At 39.7% G+C, this 24,774-nt stretch overlaps 1 protein-coding gene across 1 annotated transcript in view; it reads right to left on the bottom strand.

Annotated features, from left to right (window-relative positions):
* Window positions 1-24,774, bottom strand: part of Slc25a21 (solute carrier family 25 member 21) — a 490,942-nt gene that overhangs the window by 117,276 nt on the left and 348,892 nt on the right. The window contains exon 3 of the mRNA XM_048415663.3: window positions 20,535-20,618. Coding sequence (XP_048271620.1) covers window positions 20,535-20,618 — 84 coding nt within the window. The remainder of the gene's footprint in view (window positions 1-20,534; window positions 20,619-24,774) is intronic.

The following is a 24,774-nucleotide window of genomic DNA, read 5'->3' as shown; positions in this document are numbered from 1 at the left end:
AGAGCCATGCCAGTGCTGTGAGCTGTGTCTGAAAGTCACAAGCAGTTCACACAGACGGGGGGCTTGGGCGTGAAGGGGGGTAAAGAATTCTGTTGATGCTGCACTATAAGGTCCATGGTGTTGTAGGCGCAGGGAGTGGAATAAACATGACGTCCGCATAAGATGCAGTCCCTCATTTATAAAGAGGCAGACAGCAGAATGGAGATCAGTGGGTCCACAAGCTTCTGAGCCAGCTAACTTCCAAGAACCAATAAACTGATGTTACAGGAACGAAACAGGAATTCCGTGTAGTCCTTAACTGCCATCTAACTAGTAATCCCTTCTTGTCAAGGCATACGGTATTCTAAAATGTAGCAGTCATTACTACCATACCACGATGCAGAAAAAGACACAAGAATAAATTTCATCTATTAAAAGTGTACCACTTGTTCTATTGACTTAATAAAAACATTGGATGTCATTTTCTTCATTTAAAAGGACCAAATCTAGAATTAAACAGCATTAGTACATTTACATAATATATTTTAATTGAACAGATAGTTGTTAAACTACATTTATAATTCAGACCATCTATCGTGTTCCAAGGATAACAGCCTGGGAGAGATGGAGGCTGGACCCTTGAGTCGTTCATCAACCCCTTGCAGTGGAAAGTTTCTTTGTTTTAGGTACCCAGCTGGTACAAAACATCCTAGAAACACTATGATACAGCTGTTACAAGATCCTAACATATTTAGATTCTCCTCAGTTTGTTCACAGGTAGACAAACGGCAGCCTACCTATGGTCATGGGGCTGTTAATCCCAGTGAGGTAAGGGGAAACTGGAGGACCTGAATCCCGAGCACTCGGGTCTCAGCTTTGCCATGAGGTAGACAGGAAACCGTCCGGCTCTTTATTCAGCAGTACACACTTGTTGGCTCTGCCGGGAAGCCTGCTTGCCATCTCAAGCGCCACAGTCATTCCTTGTGATCCTATTGTCTAACTTTTTCCTCTCCTATTTTACTTGATGGTAAACAGAATCATGGAAGGGGCTGAGAGAGGAATCTGGCAAAGGAGACGTAATTGCGGGCCTTAGTCTTGTGAGGATGTACTGGATGAATATGTACTTTTCCTTTTTTATAAGAAAGATTAAGGTAAGAGAGCTTAGTGGCAATTAACAAATAGAATGAAGGTAAGCATCCCCAACATACAATGTGCTAATTCACTTTTTAATCTAATTGATCATCTTTCCGGTGGAAACCTTTCCACCTACAGAAAATCAGCAAAGCGTCTGAATTCTCTCAAATGGTTCATTAAAATTAAAACAACACGCTAGCATTAATACTAGACTGAGGACAAAACAGAATTCATACTCTTCAACAGCTCTAAGCAAATTTTAGAGCAGCTTCAAACAATCAGCCTGTCTACTTCCCACATGAACACAACATAAAGCGACAAGCCAAAACAACAACAAGAAGGTCGGGGTTCTTTTTCTACGCAGGTAACATAAACCAGCAGCAGGCTGAGCCCTGTGGCAACACTGTTCTCTGGAGGGAGTGCCTGGTCCCAGCAGCTCCTCAGTGAGTCTCTGAAATGTCGCATCTCCCGCTCTCCCCCTCACAATTTATTCGCGTCAAGACCCCTTTTGTAACATGATTCCCGGAGCACGGTAGAAGAGGAAAGTGGTGGGTGAAAGAAGGGAAGAGAATTATGGGAATTAGCGAAGCATTTTTGATGTAATGGATCACAAACCTTTGGAAAGTCTGGATGGTCGGCAAAGGTTTGTTCTCTTCGGTAGTTCTGCCTAATCCTCAGTCCAAACATTTGCCCCAATAAACATTAGATTATTTTTATGTTAGCTATAAAGCTGTCAGTCCTCAATAAACAGACACACTCCTGGTGGCTTTCCCTTCGCTGTCAAAGAATTGTCAAAATGTATACTGACTCTTAAGTTAAAGCAAACACAGACAGAGCGACGTGGAAGTAGAATCACACAGCACAGAGTAATGGGAAGCTGTTGAAATTCTAAATAAATGGTGGTCTCGGTAGTAAGTGGTGATTACAGGTTCCGTGTCATGCAGTAGAAGGGAGCCAGTGTGTTGTTAGCACCCTGGTGTTGCCGTGCTGGAATGCTGTAACCTGTCCTACTCAGGTAAGCCAGACCCTGACTTTAGTTCCTCTCAATTAAGTTTTATGTCTGACATGTCCATTTGCCGAAGGATGAGAAACAAGTTCAATGAAAAGGACACTTTGAAGATTTTTCTTTCCCACAGGAGCAGTTTATTTCTGTCTGGGAAGTCCCTTCATAGTTTCGGTGGGATCTTTTTTCTTTCTTTCTCCCTGTAGTCTGGAATGGTACACGAAGGTACTAAAACGTGTTTTCCAAGGACTGGAGATCCCACTTGTAGAGTTCCCTTCAGAAATCTTCTTTTAGAAAGTTAGTAGGCTTTCTTTTATTTCCTGGAGCTGAAACAGTTATTTGTGGTGAGCCATCATGTTATTGCAGAGTCCAGCATTTTGCTTCTCTCCTCGGTGTGCCACCCAGGAGAGGACAGAATCTACGCGGGCCACTTCTCTTTGCTTGTCGGGTATTCTTACAAGGCCGGGAAGGAAATGTAGAAAACATTGAACAGCCACGGCTGTCTGCTTTTAGCTGGAATTATGTTGTTTCTCGTTTTATTTTCCTATACCCTCAGGCTTTGTAAACATTAAGTTACATTAATTGGATTGGATATTAAGTTGGATATTACACAGAAAAATAAAGAATACTTAATGATGTGACTGTCAAATGTCACAAAAGAGCTGTTCACTGTTCATTTTAATTATTTGTAGGAAACAAATGACTTGTTCAGAGACAGACAAGGGAGAATGAGAGAGAAGGAGGAAAGAGATAGGGGAGACAGAGAGAGGGAGAGAGAGAGAGAGAGAGAGAGAGAGAGAGAGAGAGAGAGAGAGAGAGAATGTTTCACATTTAGAAGATCCAAGGAAAGATAAGATGAAAATAGGAGACAGGTAACTTAGGAGTGTAATGTGGGTGAACAAAGAGTTTGTAAAAAAGAGAGCTGAAGGCAAAAATATTGAGCATCCTAAGGTCAGATGAATATGCCCTTTGTTCTCACAACCAATTCCCCTGCCAAGGCTGAAAGCAAATGGATTTCCCCAAGGAATGCCCCATCCCTGGAGATGGTGGCCATCAAAAACATTCTAAGAAGGTGTAGGAAAAAGATTAAGCACTGAAGACAGGTGACGGGGCAGAGGAAGGAGTAAGGACAGGGCGTAGGGAAGGTAAAATGTCAGCATCCTGAGAAGGAGATCCACAAACACGAGAGGAGGAAATGGAGAGTGTCAAATTTAAACCCATGGAGTGTATCCAGTGGCCCTGAGCAATTTAGGCTTTAAGGTGAAAGACAGGACAGTCTGTTCACCATGGTAGTGTTTTTTCATGTGTCAGACATGCAAACCAAGCCCATGCCAAAATATATTCAGTAGTGTCCTCATCACCCTAAAGGAGCAGTTTAAAAAAATGAAACAGTTACATTGTAACAAGTGGGAAGCACCCTAGATGATGTTGCTGAGAAACTTTGGTTTCTCAAATTTCCACCAAATTTTTAAGAATGACAACCAACTACCTAGTCAAAAATTACTATTTACTTACTTTAAAAAGTGTATCTTTTAAAACAATTACAGCAAAGATCTGGACCCAGATCACCTGAGTTCAAATTTTGCAAACGAAGAGGAATTACACAAGTTACATTAATGCTTGGCTTTGATTGACTTACCAATAGAATGGAAAGAATTCCAGTTCCTCCACAATAAGAACATTGCTATGGCAACATGAATTAGTGTATACAAAGCACTAGTATCTGGCACTAGTATCCTAGCAGGTATCTGGCACTTGGCAAGCTAATAATATTGTTTCAGTATCTTGAAAGTATTACTTGTAAAGCATTATGATTTATCATAAGAGAATATGAATTATTATTACTCCTGTAAGTGTATATCAACTAAGTGCAATATTGATTAGCTTCTATGTACTATATATTGTCTGGTACTACTATATACAGTGTCTTGTCTGTTATTCAAGATCCTAAACGTGATTAGAAAACTGAATATGATGATATATCATGTGTCCTGAACACTGGCTGATTGAATATTTATTTTGCATTATAATGTTTTCAAGATTTCCATCAGGAACTTTTGTTTTTGACCTATTTTAGTTTTTAACAGTTTTCAAATAACTATGGAAAATTCACACATTTGTGCCCTGTGTTCTTAAACACATTTCTTATAGTTTTTTTAAAAAGTGTCCGTGACACAACAAAATTATATGACTTGGCCATACCACTCATACTTACATTCCCCAGAGGACTGAAAGCAGGGCTTGGCAGGTCCACACACACATGACAGAAAAAGTAACATTTACAGTAGCCCAAAGGAGGAAGCAACACATGCGCACATCGACATTGGATGTGAACAGACAGGCAAAATGCAGCATATACTTGTGATATAGATAAGCATATACTTCCTTAAAAAGGAAGGAAATTCTGACCCATGCTACCAGAAAGATGAGCCTTGAGCACCCTGTGCCAAGTGAGATAAATCAGCTAATCAGAAAGGAGAAGTGCTTCCCGAGTCTACAGATATAAACTGTATAGAAGAGTCAACGTAAAGCGGAGGTTGGCAGGGATGGTGAGAAGGGACGAATGAGGAATTATTGTTTAATGGATACAGTTTCAGTTTGGCAAAATGAAAGGGTCTAGAGACATACAGCCACACAGCTGGGAAAATACTTCTTGCCATCAAACTATATGTTCTGAAAAGGCCTAAAATGATAACATTTATGCTACATATAGTTTAGCCCAATAAAAATAACAATAAGAAGTCCTTGCCTGAGGGTTGGGGACTTATGTCAGCTGATAATGTACTTGGCTTACAAACATGAGGACCCATGTTTAATCCCAAAACCCACAGAGGGAAGTGGTAGCCTGTGCTTACAAACCCCAAGCAGGACAGGCAGAAGTAGGAGGATCCCTGGGGCTCACTGGCCAGCCTAGCTACATGGTGAATTCTAGAGCAGAGAGCAACCTTGTTTCAAAAACAAGGTGGATGATGCCCAGTAACCAACACCCAAGGGTTTTACACACACACACACACACACACACACACACACACACACACACACAAAGTTCCTGACAGATGATTCCAAAATCAAATATTTCATCGTCGACCTTTTACGCTGTACCCTTTCTCCCATGCACATTGAAAGAAAAAGCACAACATCCGCAAGCAGGACATACCATAAGGAGAACGACGGTGAAGGCAGAGAGTGGAAAGCAGTGGACGTGTACTATGTTGCACTGCTCTTGGACCTTTGTACTTGGGCTTTGGATTTGCTGCTGGGATCCTCCAGTATCACAGAGCGTTACCTGCCACAGCTGGATCCCACGACTTAGAAAACTATATACCCAAAGCCAGGCTCTCGTCTTCAAACATTTGCATGGCATTAAACAACAATACTGTCTTCCCAAGATAGTTATAAGTTTTCATGGAAATTTATCACGGTTTTAATGACACCATGAAAGTCATGACATTTTCTTGATATTTGTTTTTATTTGATTCAATTGTGTATATGAATATGGCCAGACTGTATATGTATAATTACATAAATTTGGTACATTTTCAATTACATTCAGTAAACACACACACACACACACATCACCTAATTTGGGTTTACTGAATTTAATTAAAATGATTACTGAATTTGTATAATTTATACAATATATATATATATATATATATCACTGAACTTATGCAATCGTAAGTATATAATGCACGTTTTCCACTGAGAAATTCTATAAGAGAATGGATGCAGGAAATTATCCACTTTGAATAATGACAGAAGGGATCAGAGAGGGATAAGGGAAATGTGGCATTAATGTTCTTCTTTTTTTCTTCTTCTTCTTCCTTTTTTATGAGAAAGGGTTTCTTTGTGTATCCTTGGCTATGTTGGAACTTTCTGTAGACTAGGCTGGCCCTGAACTCAGAGATCTGCCTGCCTCTGCCTCTCAGGTGCTGTGATTAAAGATATGTGCCATCATGCTTGCCTGGCATTAATTTTTAATATATTTCTATCAAAAGACTTTTTTTATAGCCCAAGAGGTCTTATTTTTTAAAAAGGTTTAAATAATTTATTATGTGTCTATGTGAGTGTGCTATGCTGCATATTTGGAGGTAAGAGGAGAACTTGTTTAAGTCAAATGTTTCTCTCCTAAGATGTGGGTGTCAGGGAACAAACTCAGGAAATCAGATTTGGCAGCAAGTGCCTCACCTGAAGATCAATCTCATTAGTACAGAGGTCCTACTCTTAAAGGGACAGCCACATTTATTAAGGTGGAATGCTATGTACATGTTCTTGACAAATTGGGCAATGTGTTCTTCACTACTCGAAGAGTCTCATATCCAAACTAAATCTATGGTTTATATTTCTATGCTTTGATGATGCATTAACATCATAGTTCTTCAGGTACCTTATGTAGAAAAAGTCTCTCCCTGACCCCTTTCTCTTAAAGCATAAGTAGCAATTCACTCTGAAGTCATATTTGAATGACTATGCCAAGGAACACAGATTTAGGTTACACAAATTCAAAGTTCCAATATGGAAGCAGTTTCATGAAGTTTTATCATTTTACAGAATAGAAAGTCATCTGTCAAAGTAAGTTTCTGTTTTGATTCTATTCTTATTTTAGGCATACCAATTAACTGTACACTTTACTATTTGTGCAGTGTGATCGTCTGACATCTTTTCTTCGAGATTCCCAACAAAGAAGATCCTCTAGGACTCCAAGCTTGGATCTTCTCATATCTCCCCTTAGATAAAGCATGTTGAGATTTCCAATCACTCAATTGTTAGTTTATTCTCTTTAAAGCGTGAAAAGGCTTCAGAAACTGCAACATTGGCTGTCATGAGGCATTTGGATTAAGGGCTTGAAATCTCAAAGGATTAAATGAAGTAGGATAGAAAGATAGGTATTACAGGAGTATGGGGGAAAGCAACTGCTGGCTGAGAATCAAGAATGTCATCCCTATTACCTTGTTTTCATAGTGCTGGACGGCTCCATGCGCACTGCCAGAGGAGTAAAAAACCATCAGATTCAGACAAATGTGAACGCTTGCAAGCTACACTAATAACTGGTTTGATAAGATATGAACACTGGTGCAATAATGGCAAGAATGTTACTGGTGTAACCAACAACTTTCTTTTTACGTCTAAGGCTCACTCCATTATATTGAACATATCCCAGGCACTGTTAGTGAGGTCAAGAACCTGTAGGTAGTTGGTAATAGTCCCTAGGAGATGACTCAATCGTATTGATGCGCTAAATTAACATAATATTAAAAACTCCTTATAACTTATAGTAACGTCTATAAATGTATTACTATACTATAGTATGTATTTCTCAACCCTCTTCAGAGAATCTTCTTGCAGTGGATGGTGGTTAGCACAGAGACCTTCAATTAGTCACTGTGCATAGAAAAAGAAACCATATATAATCCTATATGGTTAGCGCATATCACAGCTCTCTACCCCAGGGCTCAGGGATCTTTTTGCAAGAGTAGGCAGAAAGATTTTAAGAGCCACAAGTGGTGGATAACTTCAAAGAATCAGTGTTTTCCAGACACAACAGGGTAGTTTATGGCAATTGTGACAACATGCAAAAGAAGTGTGCGAGCTGATGCTATAATGTCCAGCATGAATGGCGGAAGCACACATAGAACATCATCACTGACTAAGAGGCTACTGACATTGTATAGCTAGTGGGGAGGGAGGGAGGGAGGGAGGGAGGGAGAGAGAGAGAGAGAGAGAGAGAGAGAGAGAGAGAGAGAGAGAGAGAGGGTCAGTTTTATTTAAAGATATGACCCCTGGTAGATTGACCACACTCTAGGTCAGATTCCATGCCCAAGAGTAGCTGAATAACACAAATTACTCTTGATGGGTTAAAAAAAAACAAAGAAAACTTGAAGTTGGGTGGGTAGGAAGATGATATCAGAGAGGGTTTATTTGGGAGGATTGAGGGACCCATATTTACAGCCAAAACATGTAGCTTGATATTTTTGTTGGAAACCTGAAACCTGATAAAGATATGTAGCACTTGGTGAGATAAAATGTAAAAGACTCAAGATATAGAGGGTCTATAAACTTATCATGTCAGATTTTTATTTGTTTTTATGCATTGCATCAGTAGAGTATTCTGTGCAACAAATTCCCCCCAACATCTAGCTGCAAAAGAATACCATCATAATTTCTGTAGATCAGGAAGCAAGGAAGAGTTTCACTAAGTGTCTCTTATTCAGTTTCTCATAAGACATGTGCTCAGCTATGTTCACAGCAGCATTGTTTGTCATAGCCAGAACCTGGAAAAAACCTAAATGCCCGTTAACTGAAGAATAGATACAAGAAGACTAAGAAGGATCTTTCAGTGTGGAAACCATAGCCTTTACCACTCACCCTAGAAGTGGCTTCTCAATTATGTCTTCCGTCTTTCTATTAGAAGAGAACGAATAATTTCAATCCACACTCAAAGAAAAGGATTACACATGTCAGTGAATACAACATGTGATGATCACTGGTGTCATCTTACTGGCTGTCAATCACATGGGTCAATGAGAAAGTATTAAATGGTCCAGAAGGTCAGCGATCCTAAGGGAGAACCTACTATCAAAGTGGATGTACTATCAAACAGCCGTCTAAATACTCATGTCTACACACATAGATTAGTTATGGCCTTCACCATGGTCAGAGAAGCTTCTTATTTTGCAGTTGGCAACAGTTATTACAACCACTCCTAGCTGTTCAAAGTGCTGAAACTAAGTGATCTGTGAGTGCTTAGTTCTAGGTGGGTCATCTAGATCTACAGCCCTCCAAAGTTGACATAGAAAACTGCAGAAGTGGAGACAGTAAACATGTAAGATCCAGAGGATGAGGAAGAGTACTGTGGAATGTTTTCTGATCATGACACAGTTTTTGTACTCATGAACTCACAAAAGCTGTGGTTACCTCAACCTGTATAAGACCTGCACAAGTCAAACCACCAAAATCTATAAGCAGGTAGCACTAATTAGACTCATGAATCACGAACAAAGAAAGAAGAGGGAATGAAGACAGAATGGGGCATGCTGGGAGGTGTCCAGATGGTGTGTGATGGGGCAGTTGGGCTGGATAGGATCAAGATACAATGCATACATCTATAAAGTTGTCAAAAATTAATAAAAGAGATTCTCAATTACCATTAAAATGTCTGAAAGTGTGACATTATTTAACCATTTTTTAATCATTGATGGCTCCCAAGTAGGAAGTCATCCAAAATTCTCCTTACTCAACTCACATGTCCATTGTTAAACCACTGTAACTAACTTAACGGTCAGTGTGTTTCCTTTCTAGTGAAATATGAGCACACTTTATAATCATTGTGTAATATTATATATTACTTTATAATAATATTATAAATGTAATGTTATATTGTAATATTATAATGTAATATTATATTATACTTGTATACCTCAAGCTGTAGTGGGAGATAGGAAACCTATGCTGACCTCCAGGAGGACATACTGAAAGTATACTGCAGACAGAGCCAGGCCATGGGGATCAAAAAACACCCACAACCTAACACATGCTTTATTTTAAACATGAAGCCAGATCTGTGGGTATCAATATGACCTACTGATTAATGGATTATATTTTAACATTTTTTATTATTTGGCTTTATAAAAGACCACCAACTTCTGGAAATTTATTGTTCTTACGTAGTGAATCTGGTGTGTGTCTTTTACTCTAATGATTATTTTTGATTCTTTTATAACATAGGGAAATCTTTAAATAATTTTTAAAGTAAGTTTAACAACAAACTTACAACCTTTTCTTAAGCATTTCCAAAACCCTCTAACACCCATCTCCCTTCATCTCTCTCTCTGTGTCCCTCTTCCCAGTACAGTTGGTTCAGAAAAGCTAGAAAGGACCTACACCTATGTTATCTGAGTAAGATTCAAACTAGACACTGAGAACCCATAAACATAGTATATTAAGAACTTTTATTTATTTTTCATTTTGTGTATATCTAAATAACAATATTTACTAAACAAATTTATTTACTCATTTATTTATGCTATTGTCAAGACTGAGATTACGTTAGCATTTCTGGTACCCAGGGCTTTGTTTTGTGTGAGTTCTCTGTCACCAGTCAAGAGGATTACAAGCACAGGGTTGACCAGAAGCAGAGCAAAGCCATTACACACGGTGACTAAGAATGACATCTGCTCCAGGTTTAAGTGATATTGAGTGCAGTCCTATGATGGTTTTGACCTTCTTCTGGCTCTAGTCATCCAAATACCATTAATTAAATGGCCTACCTCATATATTATAAAGTTTTATGGTCATTATTTAATATTAGAACTGAGTTAGGTAAAACCACCAAATCATAGATCCGTGTTGTTCATGTGGGAAGACTCAACCTCAACCTACAGTTGGTGACTTCACTGTGAAATAACTATTCTAAATGATCATGTGCCTTCATCTCAGGAATTATATTGTCTTTCAGAATACATTGAGCCCACTTTTATTTGTTCTTTTCTTTCCTTATCTATTTTTTTAATGTTTTTTATGGGGATTATCTCAATGTCCAATCTGTTTTGCAGTTCTGAAGCTCCTTTCCACCAAAGTTTCCCTGTGACTGGAACCCTTCTTGTAAGTGGCCATATCTGTTTCCTACCTCCCCGACCTGCTATTCAGCCAGTTGATGAGATATGTAAGTGCTTTATATCCATATATGGAAAGAAGGCCATCTAAAGTTTTGCTTCTCTTATTACTAAAATAATTCTCAAGTTACTAACAGAACATACAGAATAATAGAACAAGAAGAAGCCTCTGGATACACATCAGTTGTGACAAATGTCATCTGATGGACGAGTTCTCTACTGTTTCCAATCAGTTTTCTCATCAGAGAAATACAGTTATACTTCCTACCTGTCTATCTGTGTGGCCTCATGAGTATTGGGTACAGTAATATGTGTGGGCACATTTTATAAAGAATAAAGACAAGAACACAGTTGTAAATATATCACTACTGGAGGAATAGTGCCTGAGTATCCCTCTTCCTCAAGCTTCAAGTCACCTAGAAGACACGTGGAAAAAGCACAGCTAGTGTGGTAAAATTATTCCCAAACTGCCTTAGTGTTGCAGAGAAAACAGTCGCCCTGTTATTCTCTGTATGTAAAATTTGATGCAAGGTATTTTCTATTAAAAGAACTGGACCCAGGAAGAACAATGTTTTTAGCATCTTTTCTTCCTTATTCTCATCTGAAGGTGGATTTGGTTTTAGTAAAGGCATTGTTTTTGCCCCAAATGACTACATTTCTAGCCTATTAAAAACTAAGAATAATTTCAGAAATGGGCCTGAATACATTTTCAGTGGGACATTTCGCTCAGGCTCTGAATCAAGATTCCAACCTTCTGGAAAGAAGACAGCTTCCCCCGATATCTAGCCCTCCCTTCCTTGCTGTCAGCACCAAGCACCGAGACAGGCTGTGCCCAGTGTCTTAATCAGTCCTTGCTGACGGGCTGACATCCCTGCAGGCGTTTTCACTTATCTTGTGGCAACAGTTAAATCCTTGCCAAGGACCAGTTGGTTAAATCAGAAAGCATTGTCGGTGTGAGGCTGGAGGTATTCCGGTTAACTGTCAGCTTACGATCTGCAGCGATGACAGCCGGAAGGCCTAGGAGCTGACATCAGACCTTTGATTAAGATAAAAGGAAGCAGATCCCTAGGACATGGAAGGCTGGGACTGTGTTCACTAGACTTGGAAAATTCTGCATCTGCTCTCTGTTGAGGTTGGGGAGGGACCACCCCACTTTACCATCCAGAGCAGCTGGCACCAACAGGTGTTAGGTGGTCGACAAGAGGACAGATAATATAATAGAAAGCAGTGGCACTCTTTTTTCTTCAATTGAAATGCCATTGATTTTTCTTCTTTGATATAATTTCTTCTTGCCCTTTATCCCTTCATTTACAACACTGAATTGCTAAGTAATCAATGCTTTAAGTTGTTAGCCATACAACCTTTCTGTTAAAAGAGATTACAGTTGGTCATCTATATGTACACATTTTGCATCTGGGTTTTGATTAACTATAGACCTAAAATCTAAAACCTCTGTGTGCTGGAGAGTTTTATGTCAACTTGACACAAGCTAGAGTTATCTAAAAGATGGAACCTCAATTGAGAAAAATGCCTCCATAAGATCCTGCTGTAGGCAAGCATGTAAGGCATTTTCTTAATTAGTGATTGATGGGTGGGGGCTGGCCCTGCCCATTGTAGATGGCACCATCCCTGGGCTGGCAGTCCTGGGTTCCATAAGTAATCAGGCTGAGCAAGCCATGAAGAGCAAGCCAGTAAGCAGCACCCCTCCACGGCTTCTGTTGCAGCTCTTGCTTCCAGGTTCCTGCCCTGTTTGAATTTCTGTCCTGATTTCCTTCACTAATGGGCTATGATATGGAAGTGTAAACCCTTTCCTCCCTAACTTACTTTTTGTCATGGTGTTTCAGCACAATAATGAACCTAACTAAGACACACTGTGATTGTATTAATCAAGTATGGCGTTCCTTTTGTCATTTTCTCTTAAATTATATAGCAAAATAACAATGCAAACCACAGTTACAGTGTATTCAGCATTACAGTCATTAAAAGATGACTCACGGTATCCAAACTGATAGGCATAAGATGAGCAAATACTTAAGGAATTAGAAAACTGGAATCATTCTTCCCACCTGCCTACCTGTGATGTCTCATGAGTATCAGGTGCAGTAACACACATGGACACATTTCACAAACAGTGGAGGCCAGACCACAGTTGTAAATATAGCAATACTGTAGGGATGCCAAATCACCTAGAAGGTGTGTGAAAAGCACAGCCAGTGTCGTAAGACTATTCCAGAGATCCATAAGCTCAGCAATGACAGTAAAATACCAGCTCCTTTATCCTACATGTGTTAAATCCCCATGTAGGAAAACTTCTGACATCTCTAATTATCCGCAGACAATCACCTGGAGAGATTAAAGGGACAGATAATAATGCTCACCCGTGGATGATGTGGATACAGCATTACCATTTTTCAATGGTCTGTGTTCCTTGACAAATTGTTTATATTAGTACCTCATACTGAGAAACATGTATTTTATCACAGAAACACAGATCATCTAAGAACCATAATGCATCCATATCACCCACAGTTGGGCATCTCTTGTCTTCCTTTCCAAAACTGAAGACTCAGAAGGCGACAACGGCTTCCATCTACTGAAGGCCATATTCTGGACCTTGGCCCATCCTGTCTAAGACTTGCTGGATAAAGCTACTATGGCTTGTTCTCTAAATTAGACCTGTATCTATAAATAAAAAAGATTACAACTGGGCAAACCAGGCCTGCAAACACAATGATATCCATCACACTAATATATACTGTAGGTTATCTCTGAGGACGGCCATGCAGAGCCCATTTGTGTGAGACACAGATCTACAGCCCGGTGAGAGTGACCAACTACAGGATTGGAAAACCATCTATTCCACCCCAGTTTGGCAACGCTGAATGGACGAGTTGGTTTCTGTTAAGAGGAAAACCAGCAGCAACACCTACTTGGGAAGCTCTAAGTATTTTAGGTGGTAAAGATATCGATTACCAAAGTTACTACAATTCGCAGCTCTGGCAAGGGTTGTCCTTACCCTTGCCTGTGTAACTCCAATGGTTCCCCTCTATTCACATGAGCCGAGGGGTTGTTTCCAGGCCTTTTCTGCAGGGTTAGATTTATCTGTTTTTCCAAGGGTGCTCTAAAACCTGCTAGCCATGTTAAGTCCAGCAAATCACTTTGTTATAAAGAAGATTCACTGAAGGTCTTTGAGTGAGCCCACTGATTAAAAGTAAAACGTCCAAATCTTAGCAAGCTGTTGATTTAGACTGGTAGAATCCTTCTTCCTTTGTCTGTGTCACAAGCCACTCACTCCCCTTCCTAATGAAAACAAGAAGGGGTGATTATACCTCCTGGGGCTGTGCCATTTCTGCCGTCTGAAAGGCACTTAAATGAGTGGCACATTATCTCACACATCTGGAGTTTACCAAATTAGCCAATTATGCTGGAGCTCATAAAATGAGGCCTTAAATGTCATTTAACTAGAAAATATTATAATCACCAAGTGGTCTGATTGTAAGATGATATTTGGTGCAACATCCGTGGTTACAGAAAACAAATCGCAAAGCAAAACACAGTTCAAACGCTCTCCCCAACGCAACCACATATTTTCTACAGCAAGACTGTCTGAAGAATACCATGTTTCAGAAGGCACCAGCAATCAACATGTTTCTCATTTGAAACTGAGTTTAATCTGAGCTAGTTGTTTCCTAGTTACTGGCCTTAAGCATACCAATGCCCAAAAATTATCGTCATAAGAGAGCTGAGGATCATACAGGATGAGAGCAGACTAAAAACCACGAACTTGTGCACTTGGCTGCAAGGAATGTGGGATGATTGGATTAAGTCTTGAGTTGCCAGGGGCTTGAGGTGCTTCCTCAGAATCACCAAGATTTGGTTGACTGGGTACACACCAGTTGCTGGGGGCTTTTATAGTCACTGAAAGATGGGGCAAAGACTGATTTAAATTGCTGTGTGATTTGAAAGAAAAATACCAAAAATTATGTAATAGCTATTTCAAAATTGTAGCTTTATGGCTACTATTTCCACATTGTCTTTTTTTCTAATCAAGATATAATAAAATGCAGTCTTTTAGTGAAAGGTAACACAGTAGAATGAAAAATATAGTTATGGCACTAATACTCATATGACCTTGAATACATTATTTAACTTCTCTGATTTTCAGTTACCATCCCCCAAATCAGATGATGTGCTGAGAATAACACACGAGAAAGCCTAGGTCACTGTGTGCAACACTGATGAAAATACAAGTTACCATATGTCTTCTTCCCTGTCCAATCACCATGACTTCCGTTCTGTGAAATCCCCCTTTTTCTCTTTATTTCAGAAGGAGAAGACACTGGAACAATGGAGGAGGAATAGGAGTGGAAGGGGGCAGACTATCCTGGACCTACTAACATAATTTTCCTATTCCATTCTTTCGGTAAAACTCAATCCTCCTTTCTCCTTTCCTATGTCCTTCTTCTGTAGGGGTCAGCGCAGCTGAGGTATAAGGATGGCATCTCCTCCTGAAAGAATTACCTTTTGATTATGGTGCATCGTTCTTTCCACGTGAGCAGCCTTTCTTAAGAGAATGACGAGTACAAAGCAGACCGGGAAATCTTCATAAAATGCCCTGAGTCCAAGGGAACTGGTATGCGAACACATGCAGACAGGGATGCCAGGGTGCCCTGATGCACAAACACACGTAGACAGGGATGCCAGGGAAGCCTGATGCACAAACACATGTACACAGGGATGCCAGGGTGTCCTGATGCATGAACACATGAAGACAGGGATGCCCGGGTGTCCTGACGCACAAACATGTGTAGACAGGGTGTCAGGCAGTTTGTCAGGTGAGCTTGCACATGAAACCTGTTGACTTTAGAGCCCCTAATCAAACTGACTGTGCCATTGTCACATTTCATGATTACTTTATTTCACAGTACATAGGCTGTTGGTTACTTTACTTCTGTCAGGGCAGAGAGAGAGGAGGAATTACGATGGTGATGTGGTGTTCTCCTAGTTACGGGGCAAATCTCTTTCTTACATTCATGTTCTGAGATCTTCTCTCTACGTTCTCTTCAGTGAATGCAAATTAGGAGAATTACAAAGCATGGAGACTTCTGTTGAGAATCTTTAAAGATTTAAAAAAATTTAAATTAAGTCACTCTTGAAAAAGCCATGTCTTTAACAAGAAATAAATGAAACGAACAGAAGGGGCGGAAGATGTAGTGGTTGAGCAATTGTCTTCTTGACAGTACGGTGAATCCTGGACACAGAGGTGGGGATCGCATGGCTAAGAACAGTACTGAGGACACTTCATACTCTTACAGTGGGGAAGGGGGTGTGTGCGCAGAGACTAGATACCTTAGCAGATTGCAGTGTCTTTGAGCTGGAGATGCCACCAGCAATGAACCAGTCTCTCCCTTTAGAGCTCACACAGGCCTATATGCATCTGAAACCATCCCCAAGAGCACAGTGCACTAGAAACCAAGTAAGGAAATAAAGAAGACTGGTTTTTACTGAGGAAAAAATCAACAGCATGTATTAAAGAGTTTTTCTCATTCTTTTATGTGTTTTCGTTGTTGTCCTCTGTTTAGCTTCCCTCAAACGGTCTTATTGGGTGTCAAAATCTGCATGCAGCCTTTTTTAAACAAAAAAAGGCTTCTATTTCTAAGAGCAGAGCTCTCTGATCTTTGAGTGACAGCATGTCTGAACTACAGGCACTGCAGAAAAAGTCAATTTGCTGTAGAAGCAATTATATGTACAGCGTAGGAAAAGGACAGCTTTGCGGCACAAGGACCACACACACTGTGTTTGCTGTATTATTTGATATCAAAGCAGAGACATCGGTTTTCCCTGAAACATAAATGAAATAAAGAGCCTGGCAAAGGATCACCACATCTCATTTGGAGATATCCATTACCATCCAGAGAGCTTGCTGATGCTAGCAGGACTGTTTGACTGGAAAGGACATCTTGCTGACTATGTAATACACTACGACTTCTTTAATTTCGTATATCTCCTGAGCAGAACGAGCATGATTTATAACCCTTATCATAAATATAAGTACGTTGGCAATGTCTGATGCCCCGTTATCACATCCTCGGAGAGTGTAGACGACAGCATGATCCAACCGCTTGATTTACAGCAGTCTAGTGTAGCGACGAGGACTGTGAAATCACACGTTTAATGCACTCACACTGTCTCTCCTTAGACCAAACATTGCACTGGGCATCCAAAACTAAATGAGTAATGGACATTTTGAGGGTGGAACACAAAGACAACAACGCAGGGGCTATTTCATGGGGACAGAAGGGAAATAATTGAGTTTACACTGGAGAAAAAGTGTGCAGGCCAGGTGAAATGCGAAGTCACTTTTGAATGAAGAGAGCTTCTTAGGTGGATTAGGTAAAGGGGTTCTCCAGGAAGTGAACTTGCAGAAGTTCTAAGAGTGAGAGGATCAGACGCCCTCATGCTACTGGCTTTTCCCATGGCACATCTGTGTGTGAAAAATGAGCCTGAAGCGGAAGGAGCGCATGCCAGCAAGGGCTCTGTGCACTATGACAGGAATTTGAACTTTATGCCATAGGGCATGTTTTTACATAGTCCCCAAGTACTTGGCTGATAAAATTATTTTAAAAGTATGATACTGGCACAGATAAAATAATTAGAGCAGCATGATGCCCATCGAGAGATGGACAATGTAATGAAACAATGGGATATGAAAAAAAGAACAGTGTGGAAAGCTGAGATGGGGAGCACATAGGAGCTTGGGAGTGGGAGCGGGAGAACAGCGTCACCAGTTAGTGACTGAAAGGCATATTTTTCAGGTGATATTTGGACAATTGGCTAATTATTTAAAAGTGAAATTTAATATTTATACACAATATTATAAAAATTTCTGGGTAAATTTAACGTGTCAATGTAAAATATCAGAAAGAAAGCTCATTATCTTGGGGTTCAGAATGTGATTTTTGCTTTGGTTTGTAGTTTTTTAGTATGACAATGTTCCATAGCTCAAAGGAAAAACATCCCCACAAAATCATGACCTGGAACACCCCAAACTCTAGAATGATTCACATATTACAGTTGTAAGACAAAATCCAAATTAGAAAAAAATGCCTTTACATATGTAACAAAGAATTTATGTTTACAATATAATCTGTACTAACCTCCTACAAATAAATGATAATAAAAAAAGGACTAACCCAAGAGAAATGAATAGAGGTTACAAACGGGTAATTAATGAAAGAAACAACCCCTAGTGATATAAACAGTATGTTCAGGGCCAGTAACGTATAATACAACTTCATTTCTGACTTACTGGAAGGTAAACAGGAGATGCACATTTAGAGTCCCCAAGTAAGAATTCGAAAGTAATAAATCATCTTGGGAGGGTGAGGAGAAATAAAAATTCTTAAATATTAAGGGCACAAAGTCAATGCATACATAGAAAGTAATTTCTTAATATCTATAAAATAAAATGTACATAACATTTGGTCTTAAAGGTTCATACATACATAAAATATGTAAGCATATAAGTGAGTATGCTGTTTATGATAGTAAAAATCTTGGGGGAAAACCCCACAAAGATCACTAAAGAAGTTCATTTTACAAACTGTAGCATACAGATAAATACATTATTTATGTTGGCATGGCAAGATATCCATGATAGAGTTTTCACTGAAATAATGACCAAGCAGAATGGCATTCACAGCGTCACCTGACACATAAAGCAGTTAGCGCCATAGTTAGCTGCCGGGCTTTTGGCTTCAGTAGGTCTGGATTTGAGTCCTTGCCCTAACACTTACTGCTAACCTCTTGAAATTTTAGTTCCTTTCTCTGTACAACTGGAAGGGAACCTACCACACAGAGTTACCTGGAGAATTCCAAGTATATATATATATATATATATATATATATATATATATATATAGTAATACTATTGAAATTTGGGTGGATGAAAAGATACTTGTCAGCCATTCTGACAACCCAGGCTCCGTCCCTGGAAACTAGTGCACGAGTTGTCACGTGACATCTACACAAACGCTGTGGTTTGCGGGCACATGGATGTGCATACGCAACAAAACAGACTTCACCCTGACACACAATGACTCACATCAGGAGAACAATCGACATCCAATGCTGCTGAGCACAAGGTGCAAGGGAGACCCTACATTACTGCTGCTCTGGAAATTAATGTGAAGAGCTCCCAAAAAGCTAAAAGGAGATCTACCACATGATGCAGCCATCGTACTTCTTGGCATACTCCCAAAGGAGGACTAACATCCCACCACACAGATACTTGCTTGGCTATATTTGGTGCTGCTCTGTTTGCAATAGCTGTGAGCTTGGAAATGCAAATGTGGTACAGATACAAAATGCAATACTACTCAACTATAAGAGAAAAACAAAACAATGAAACTGGCAGATAAATGGATGGAACTGGAAAACAGTATTTTGAGTCAGGAGTCCCAGACCTAGAAATACAAATACTTCATATTTTTCTCATGTTTGTAGTTCCTAGTTCCAGCATTTTCTTTGTCTGGGGGATCTGTTTCTTTATTTTATCCTCAACACTGAGATTCTCTCTTCCACATCTTGTAGTCTCATTGGAGTGTCTTACCTCTGAGGTTTGTGTTTGAATTCCTAAATTTTTCAATTGCAGTTTTATTTCAGTTTGGGTTTTCTTAAGTGATTCTATTTCTTTAATTCTGCCTTCATGTCTTGCTTTCATTATTTTATTTAACTGTTTATATTTTTTTCGCAGACTTCATTAATAAATTTATTTGTTTCTTCCATAGAGTCCCTGAACATTTTTGTAATTTCTATTTTGAAGTCCTTGGCTCATGCTTCAGCTAAATTGCATTTCTGAGGGCCTACTGCAATAAGGTTACTGGTTTCTGGAGGAGGCTTATCGTCTTTGCTGTTCCTGTTGGTTTTTGTGCTGGGATATAAGCATCTGAAGTTAGGACATTTGAGATGTTTCTTGGTGTCAACTTCTGGATTTATCTTTGTTCAGTACGTGTTCTGTTCTTTGGTTATTCATGCCCTCTCTGGAAGCTTGGCAAGTGTTGTGGCTTTGGAATCTTTTGTAAAGCATGCTTCTATCGGTCTGATAATGACAGAAGGGATTGTAGATGAACTAGGAAGAGATGATGAGAGGGGCAACCGGAAAGAGCTAGGGAGGCTGGGATCTGCACCAAGAGACAGGGACTCCTAGGAATAGAGACAGAGCGGAAGAAGGGGCTCCTGCAAGCTGACTGCTGCAGGACTGCCTGGAGAGATGGCAATGGAGTACAGGCAGGATAGTGACAATCATGTACCCAAGTCCCAGTACAGGACAGTCTCAGAGGGGTCCCTGGCAGAAAGTGTGTCTGGGGGTGGGCAACTGCCTCTAAGGACTAGAGGTGGGATCAAGGGGAAGTCTGAGAAGGTCCTGATTACAGGTTCTAAAAACTCTATGTAAACAAGGAATGAATTTGTGTATTAGATTTAAGTCCCAAAGTAAACATAACTATTATGTTTGGATAATACAGTTAAGAAAACATCATGGCCTTAGTATCATAAGCTATCAATTGTCCTAAGTCATCAGGTTGGCTATTAATTTTCTCTGGAGTAGTTTCCACTGTATACATATTCAGTTTACATTCAAATTAAGAAAAATATAACAAAATAGGAAGACAAACTTTAAAGAGTGTTTTTTCTAGGAAGACTAGAATTGCAAAGCAAGCTATTGAAAAGCAAGAAAATTTGTCAAGTAGAAATACTTCAGAATGACCATATCAATATGCATTCCATGCAGGAAAGACATTACATACCCCTCTGTTCGGAAGATCATCCGAAAGCTGTCTCCTAAGCTTTTATAACTTTGTGGGTCCATTGCACTTCTCTGAACCTGGAACCTAGAAAAAATATCAAGCAACAACAGAAAAACAAGTACATTAAAAACTTGGTCAAAAGGCTTTTCTTTTTTTTAAAAGTTTTAGACATGTAGCTTTTCAGGAGTAATTTAAAATATTCTCACCATTACTATGGATTTCATTGACTTGTTGTTCTTATCTAACTTTTACCTCATTTCTGTATTACTTTTTGTTTTGTTTTGTTTTGTTTTGTTTTTCGAGACAGGGTTTCTCTGTTGCTTTCAGAGCCTGTCCTGGAACTAGCTCTTGTAGACCAGGCTGGCCTCAAACTCACACAGATCCGCCTGCCTCTGTCTCCTAGGTATTGGGATTAAAGGCATGCGCCACCACTGCCTGGCTATATTACCTTAGTACTGACCCTTTGTACTTCATGAGAGCCCATGTTTCTCAATCAGGCAGATACATCCTAAGGCATTTAGATGTGTGTGTGTGTGTGTGTGTGTGTGATAAGCATGCATAGATGCCATGTAGTGTTTTAATACTTCAGAATTCTGAGGATGTATATGAAAGAAACACACTTTTAAAATTTTAATTAATGTTACTCAATAGGCATTTCATAAAATGGTTTAAAAGCACTGAGGAATTAACATGGGACAAATTAGACTCCGAGGGTGAACTTGGAGCTGATTGTGCTACAATTTACCATCACGACTCCAGCACGGGCCAAGGCCGTTGCAGAGGGGCAGGCTCTGCACACAGCTGCTGCTCCGTCTTTACTAAGTGCTCCGTCTCCCAAAGCCTTCCTCTTTTATATTCTGCTTCCTTGGGATAATCACTTATCTTTCATAGCCCACCACATGTAGACACCTCCACTGTGACAGTTCAACTTTTCTTTGTTTGCCTTGGGGTTTATTTCTAAAGATGTGTTAATAAATATTCATTTCTATCACATGCCATCTTTAATCCAACCTCTGGTTTGTCTAGTCTGTTTACCCTTCATTTTTTTGCTCTTTATCTGAAATTCTGATTTAAGGTCATTCTTCCTTTTCTGCTTCCTGCCATAATTTCACCTGTTTCATTTTTTCCCTTGTAGGTGCTTCTTAGAATTACCTCTGATATTATATAATTTTGAGTATTTTTCATATCATTATCATTATGATATTTATAATTATTTTTTTAGGGATAATGCTCTTTATAGTTCTCATCCCTGGGAATTATGATCAAAACACAGGCTCATCACAGACCAGAGTGAATGTATCACCTGGTTGAGCCCACTGGGCAACTGAAGTGAAACTGAAATTGCACTGGATTTTGTAAAATGGAAAGTTGATCATTTTGGGGATCAGGACAGCATCTGTCTGGATGTGTCAGTCGACTCTTCCAAAACAGTTCTCGGCACAAACAAATGTTGGCAGAATTGGTGAAGGCTTCTGTCCTGCCTGGTCCCACAGTTGTTAGTCCCAAAGAAACACACAGAGGCCTGTTAATTATAAACTGGTTAGCTTATCAGCTTAGGCTTTCTTATTAACTAACTCTTACATCTTATATTAACTCATAATTCTTTTCTGTGTGAGCCATGTGGCTTGGTACCTTCTATCAACAAAGCATTCGCTGTAAGTTTAGCAAGGAGATAGATTTTGTTTCAAAATGTCTTAGTTCATAAAAACAACAAAAGTTACCAATTGGGGTTATTTCACATTTTCCCTGATTTCTTTTATATATGTATGTATTCTTGCCATTTTACCTATTTTTAACAGCCTAAGCATGGGGTTTAATGAAGCTGGGGCTTTAAACATAAATGTGTATATATGTAAATGTATATATATAAATTTCCATGTTTGCCAAATATAAAAAATAAACACCAAAACATAAAAAATAAAAAAAAAACAGCAAAAAAAACCAAAAAAAAACCAAGGCATTCTCATCTTGCTTCCTCTGTATCTGGGTGACAACTGCAGACTGAGCCTTTCCTCTTCCCAGAATTCTCCTGTTCTGATGGCCCTGCCTATACTTCCTTTCTGGCTACTGGTCAATCAGCATTTTATTAAACCAATACAAGTGACAAATCTTTATAGGGTACAAGAACACTGTCCCACAGCAAATAAATCCCTAAACTAATGCTCAGTGACTGACTAGATAGTATAGAGGGGGACCATGGGTGAGGAACAATTGAGAAGGCAGAAAGAACCTCCATATTAGGGCTTGGTGCCAGAAAGCAGAGCAGCAGGCATGTAATTAAAGGTCTGCAAATTCAGGGCAGTCTTTTTTCTCTTTAATTCATTTTTTGTTGCTATTTCAACGTGTTCTACTGCTTGTCTTTGACACAACAAGCCATTTTTCACAACACTGTGCTGGGTATTGTTCAACTTCAAATGCCATATTCGGCTTAGTGCAGGGCTTTCCATCGTAGTTGCAGCTGCACTGGCACAATTAATTTAGAAGACTAGTTTCTGAACAAGAGCTTCACTCTTAAATTTAAATTGTGCAGGGCTGTGCAGATGGCTCAGTCTGCGAACCCTTGGCTATGAAATCATAAGAACCCACCTCCAGTCTCCAGAACCCATGTGAAAAAGCCAGGTATGGTAGTGCACGCTGAGATTTACAGCACCAGAGAGGGAGAGACGGGGTTTAGTGCGGCTCATTGGCAAACCAGTCTCTCCCACTTGGGGAGTCCAAGCCTAGTAAGAAACCCAGCCTCCAAAATCCAAAGCGGATTGTACTTGAGGAATGACATCCAAGGTTTTCATGTGTGCATGCATACACAGGGACATACACTCATGTGCATGCACACATTCACACATATATGCACACACATATGCATGCATGCACACATGAAAACTAAACATACTGAACTTATCAGAAGAACATAAACTGGGACAGCTGGCTTACCCAGTCTGTTTAGATGCAGAGGTGCGTCTGTGTTTATATACCACAGGCTTGAAGGACTCGGTAAGAGGTCTGTCTAGAATAAGAGCAAGGTGTGATGGTTTGGGTATTTCCAGACTACAGTTTGTAGAGGGGGTAACTTTTTATTTTAAGATAATTTAACACTACACAGAAAGCAATGCAATAGGGGAGCTGTTATGGGTTTGTAGAACAGATAACCAAGTAGCATGCAGAGAAATTTCTAAAATATGATTTCGGTTTAGTCCAAATAACCATCCCCATCTCTGCATTTGCACATTTGTCGCCTGTGTTCATTGCTGGCTATGAACCATGTTCTCATGTTTAGTTGAGAAATCAAAAACTCTTCTATTGTAATTGTTTAATCAAATTATTTAGAACATTTCCATGTATCATAAAAGAATTAAATATACATAAATGTTTCTCATGACATCTGTAATAATCTTTCATTAAATACTTTTACATTAGTCAAATTCTTTTGTCGATGCTTTTCTTCTAAACCGTCAAGTGTTTTCTTAATGTATGCCATATGACAGTAGGTGTTACAGCTTTCACAATGATTCAGCACATTATGGCCAATTTTAAGAGGCATGAGAAAGAAATGCGAGAAAACAAAATTGAAAATGTAAGAGTTTTTGCTAACCCCAAACACCTGAAATGTTAGGACGCACGGGCATTGTGTCCAGGTGTTCGGGGCTGCGGTGGGATTACTGTTCTCTGTGAAGGCTCAGGAAGAGATTCCCAAAGGGAAAGGGGGCTTGAGCAGGCCCTCATGAGACTCAAAAGGGAAAGAGAGCCAACCAGTGGAAAGCAGTCCAGGTGGAGAAAGGAGCAAAGGCCCTTGAGGGAAAGCTGTGCTTCCTAATAGAGAAATGAGGGAAGCGTTCATCCACATTAACAAACTCCTTGGGTTTCCTTACGGAAGATGCTTTGACACTCTGCAAGCACATGCTGCTTCGTTTGCTCAGGATGGGTGCGGACATAATCAGGTTTACTGGAGGGAACCCAGGTGAGAAGGACCAAAGCCCAGCAGAGGATATTTATCTTTTCTCAACTCTGTATCTATGCAGTTCAACTCTCTGGGTGGCCATATTACAGATGTGTGACCTTGCTTCCAGGCAGTACTGTGAGTCAGCAGATGGACCAATGCAATCACATTCAAATTCTAGTCAATGTTAACCTCTCTTTAACTGCTGAGGTTAAGAAGCTCCAGCTTTCTCTAAGATGTTGACAAATTCAGTTAGAGGCGGGATTGCACAAACGTACATAACCAATGTGGCTATTAGAAGTATAG

This window comes from Myodes glareolus, chromosome 11 (assembly GCF_982192425.1).
Source record: "Myodes glareolus chromosome 11, mMyoGla1.1, whole genome shotgun sequence".
NCBI lineage: Eukaryota > Metazoa > Chordata > Mammalia > Rodentia > Cricetidae > Myodes > Myodes glareolus.
The sequence above is the reverse complement of the archived record's forward strand: the minus strand, read 5'-3'. Positions and strand labels throughout refer to the sequence as shown.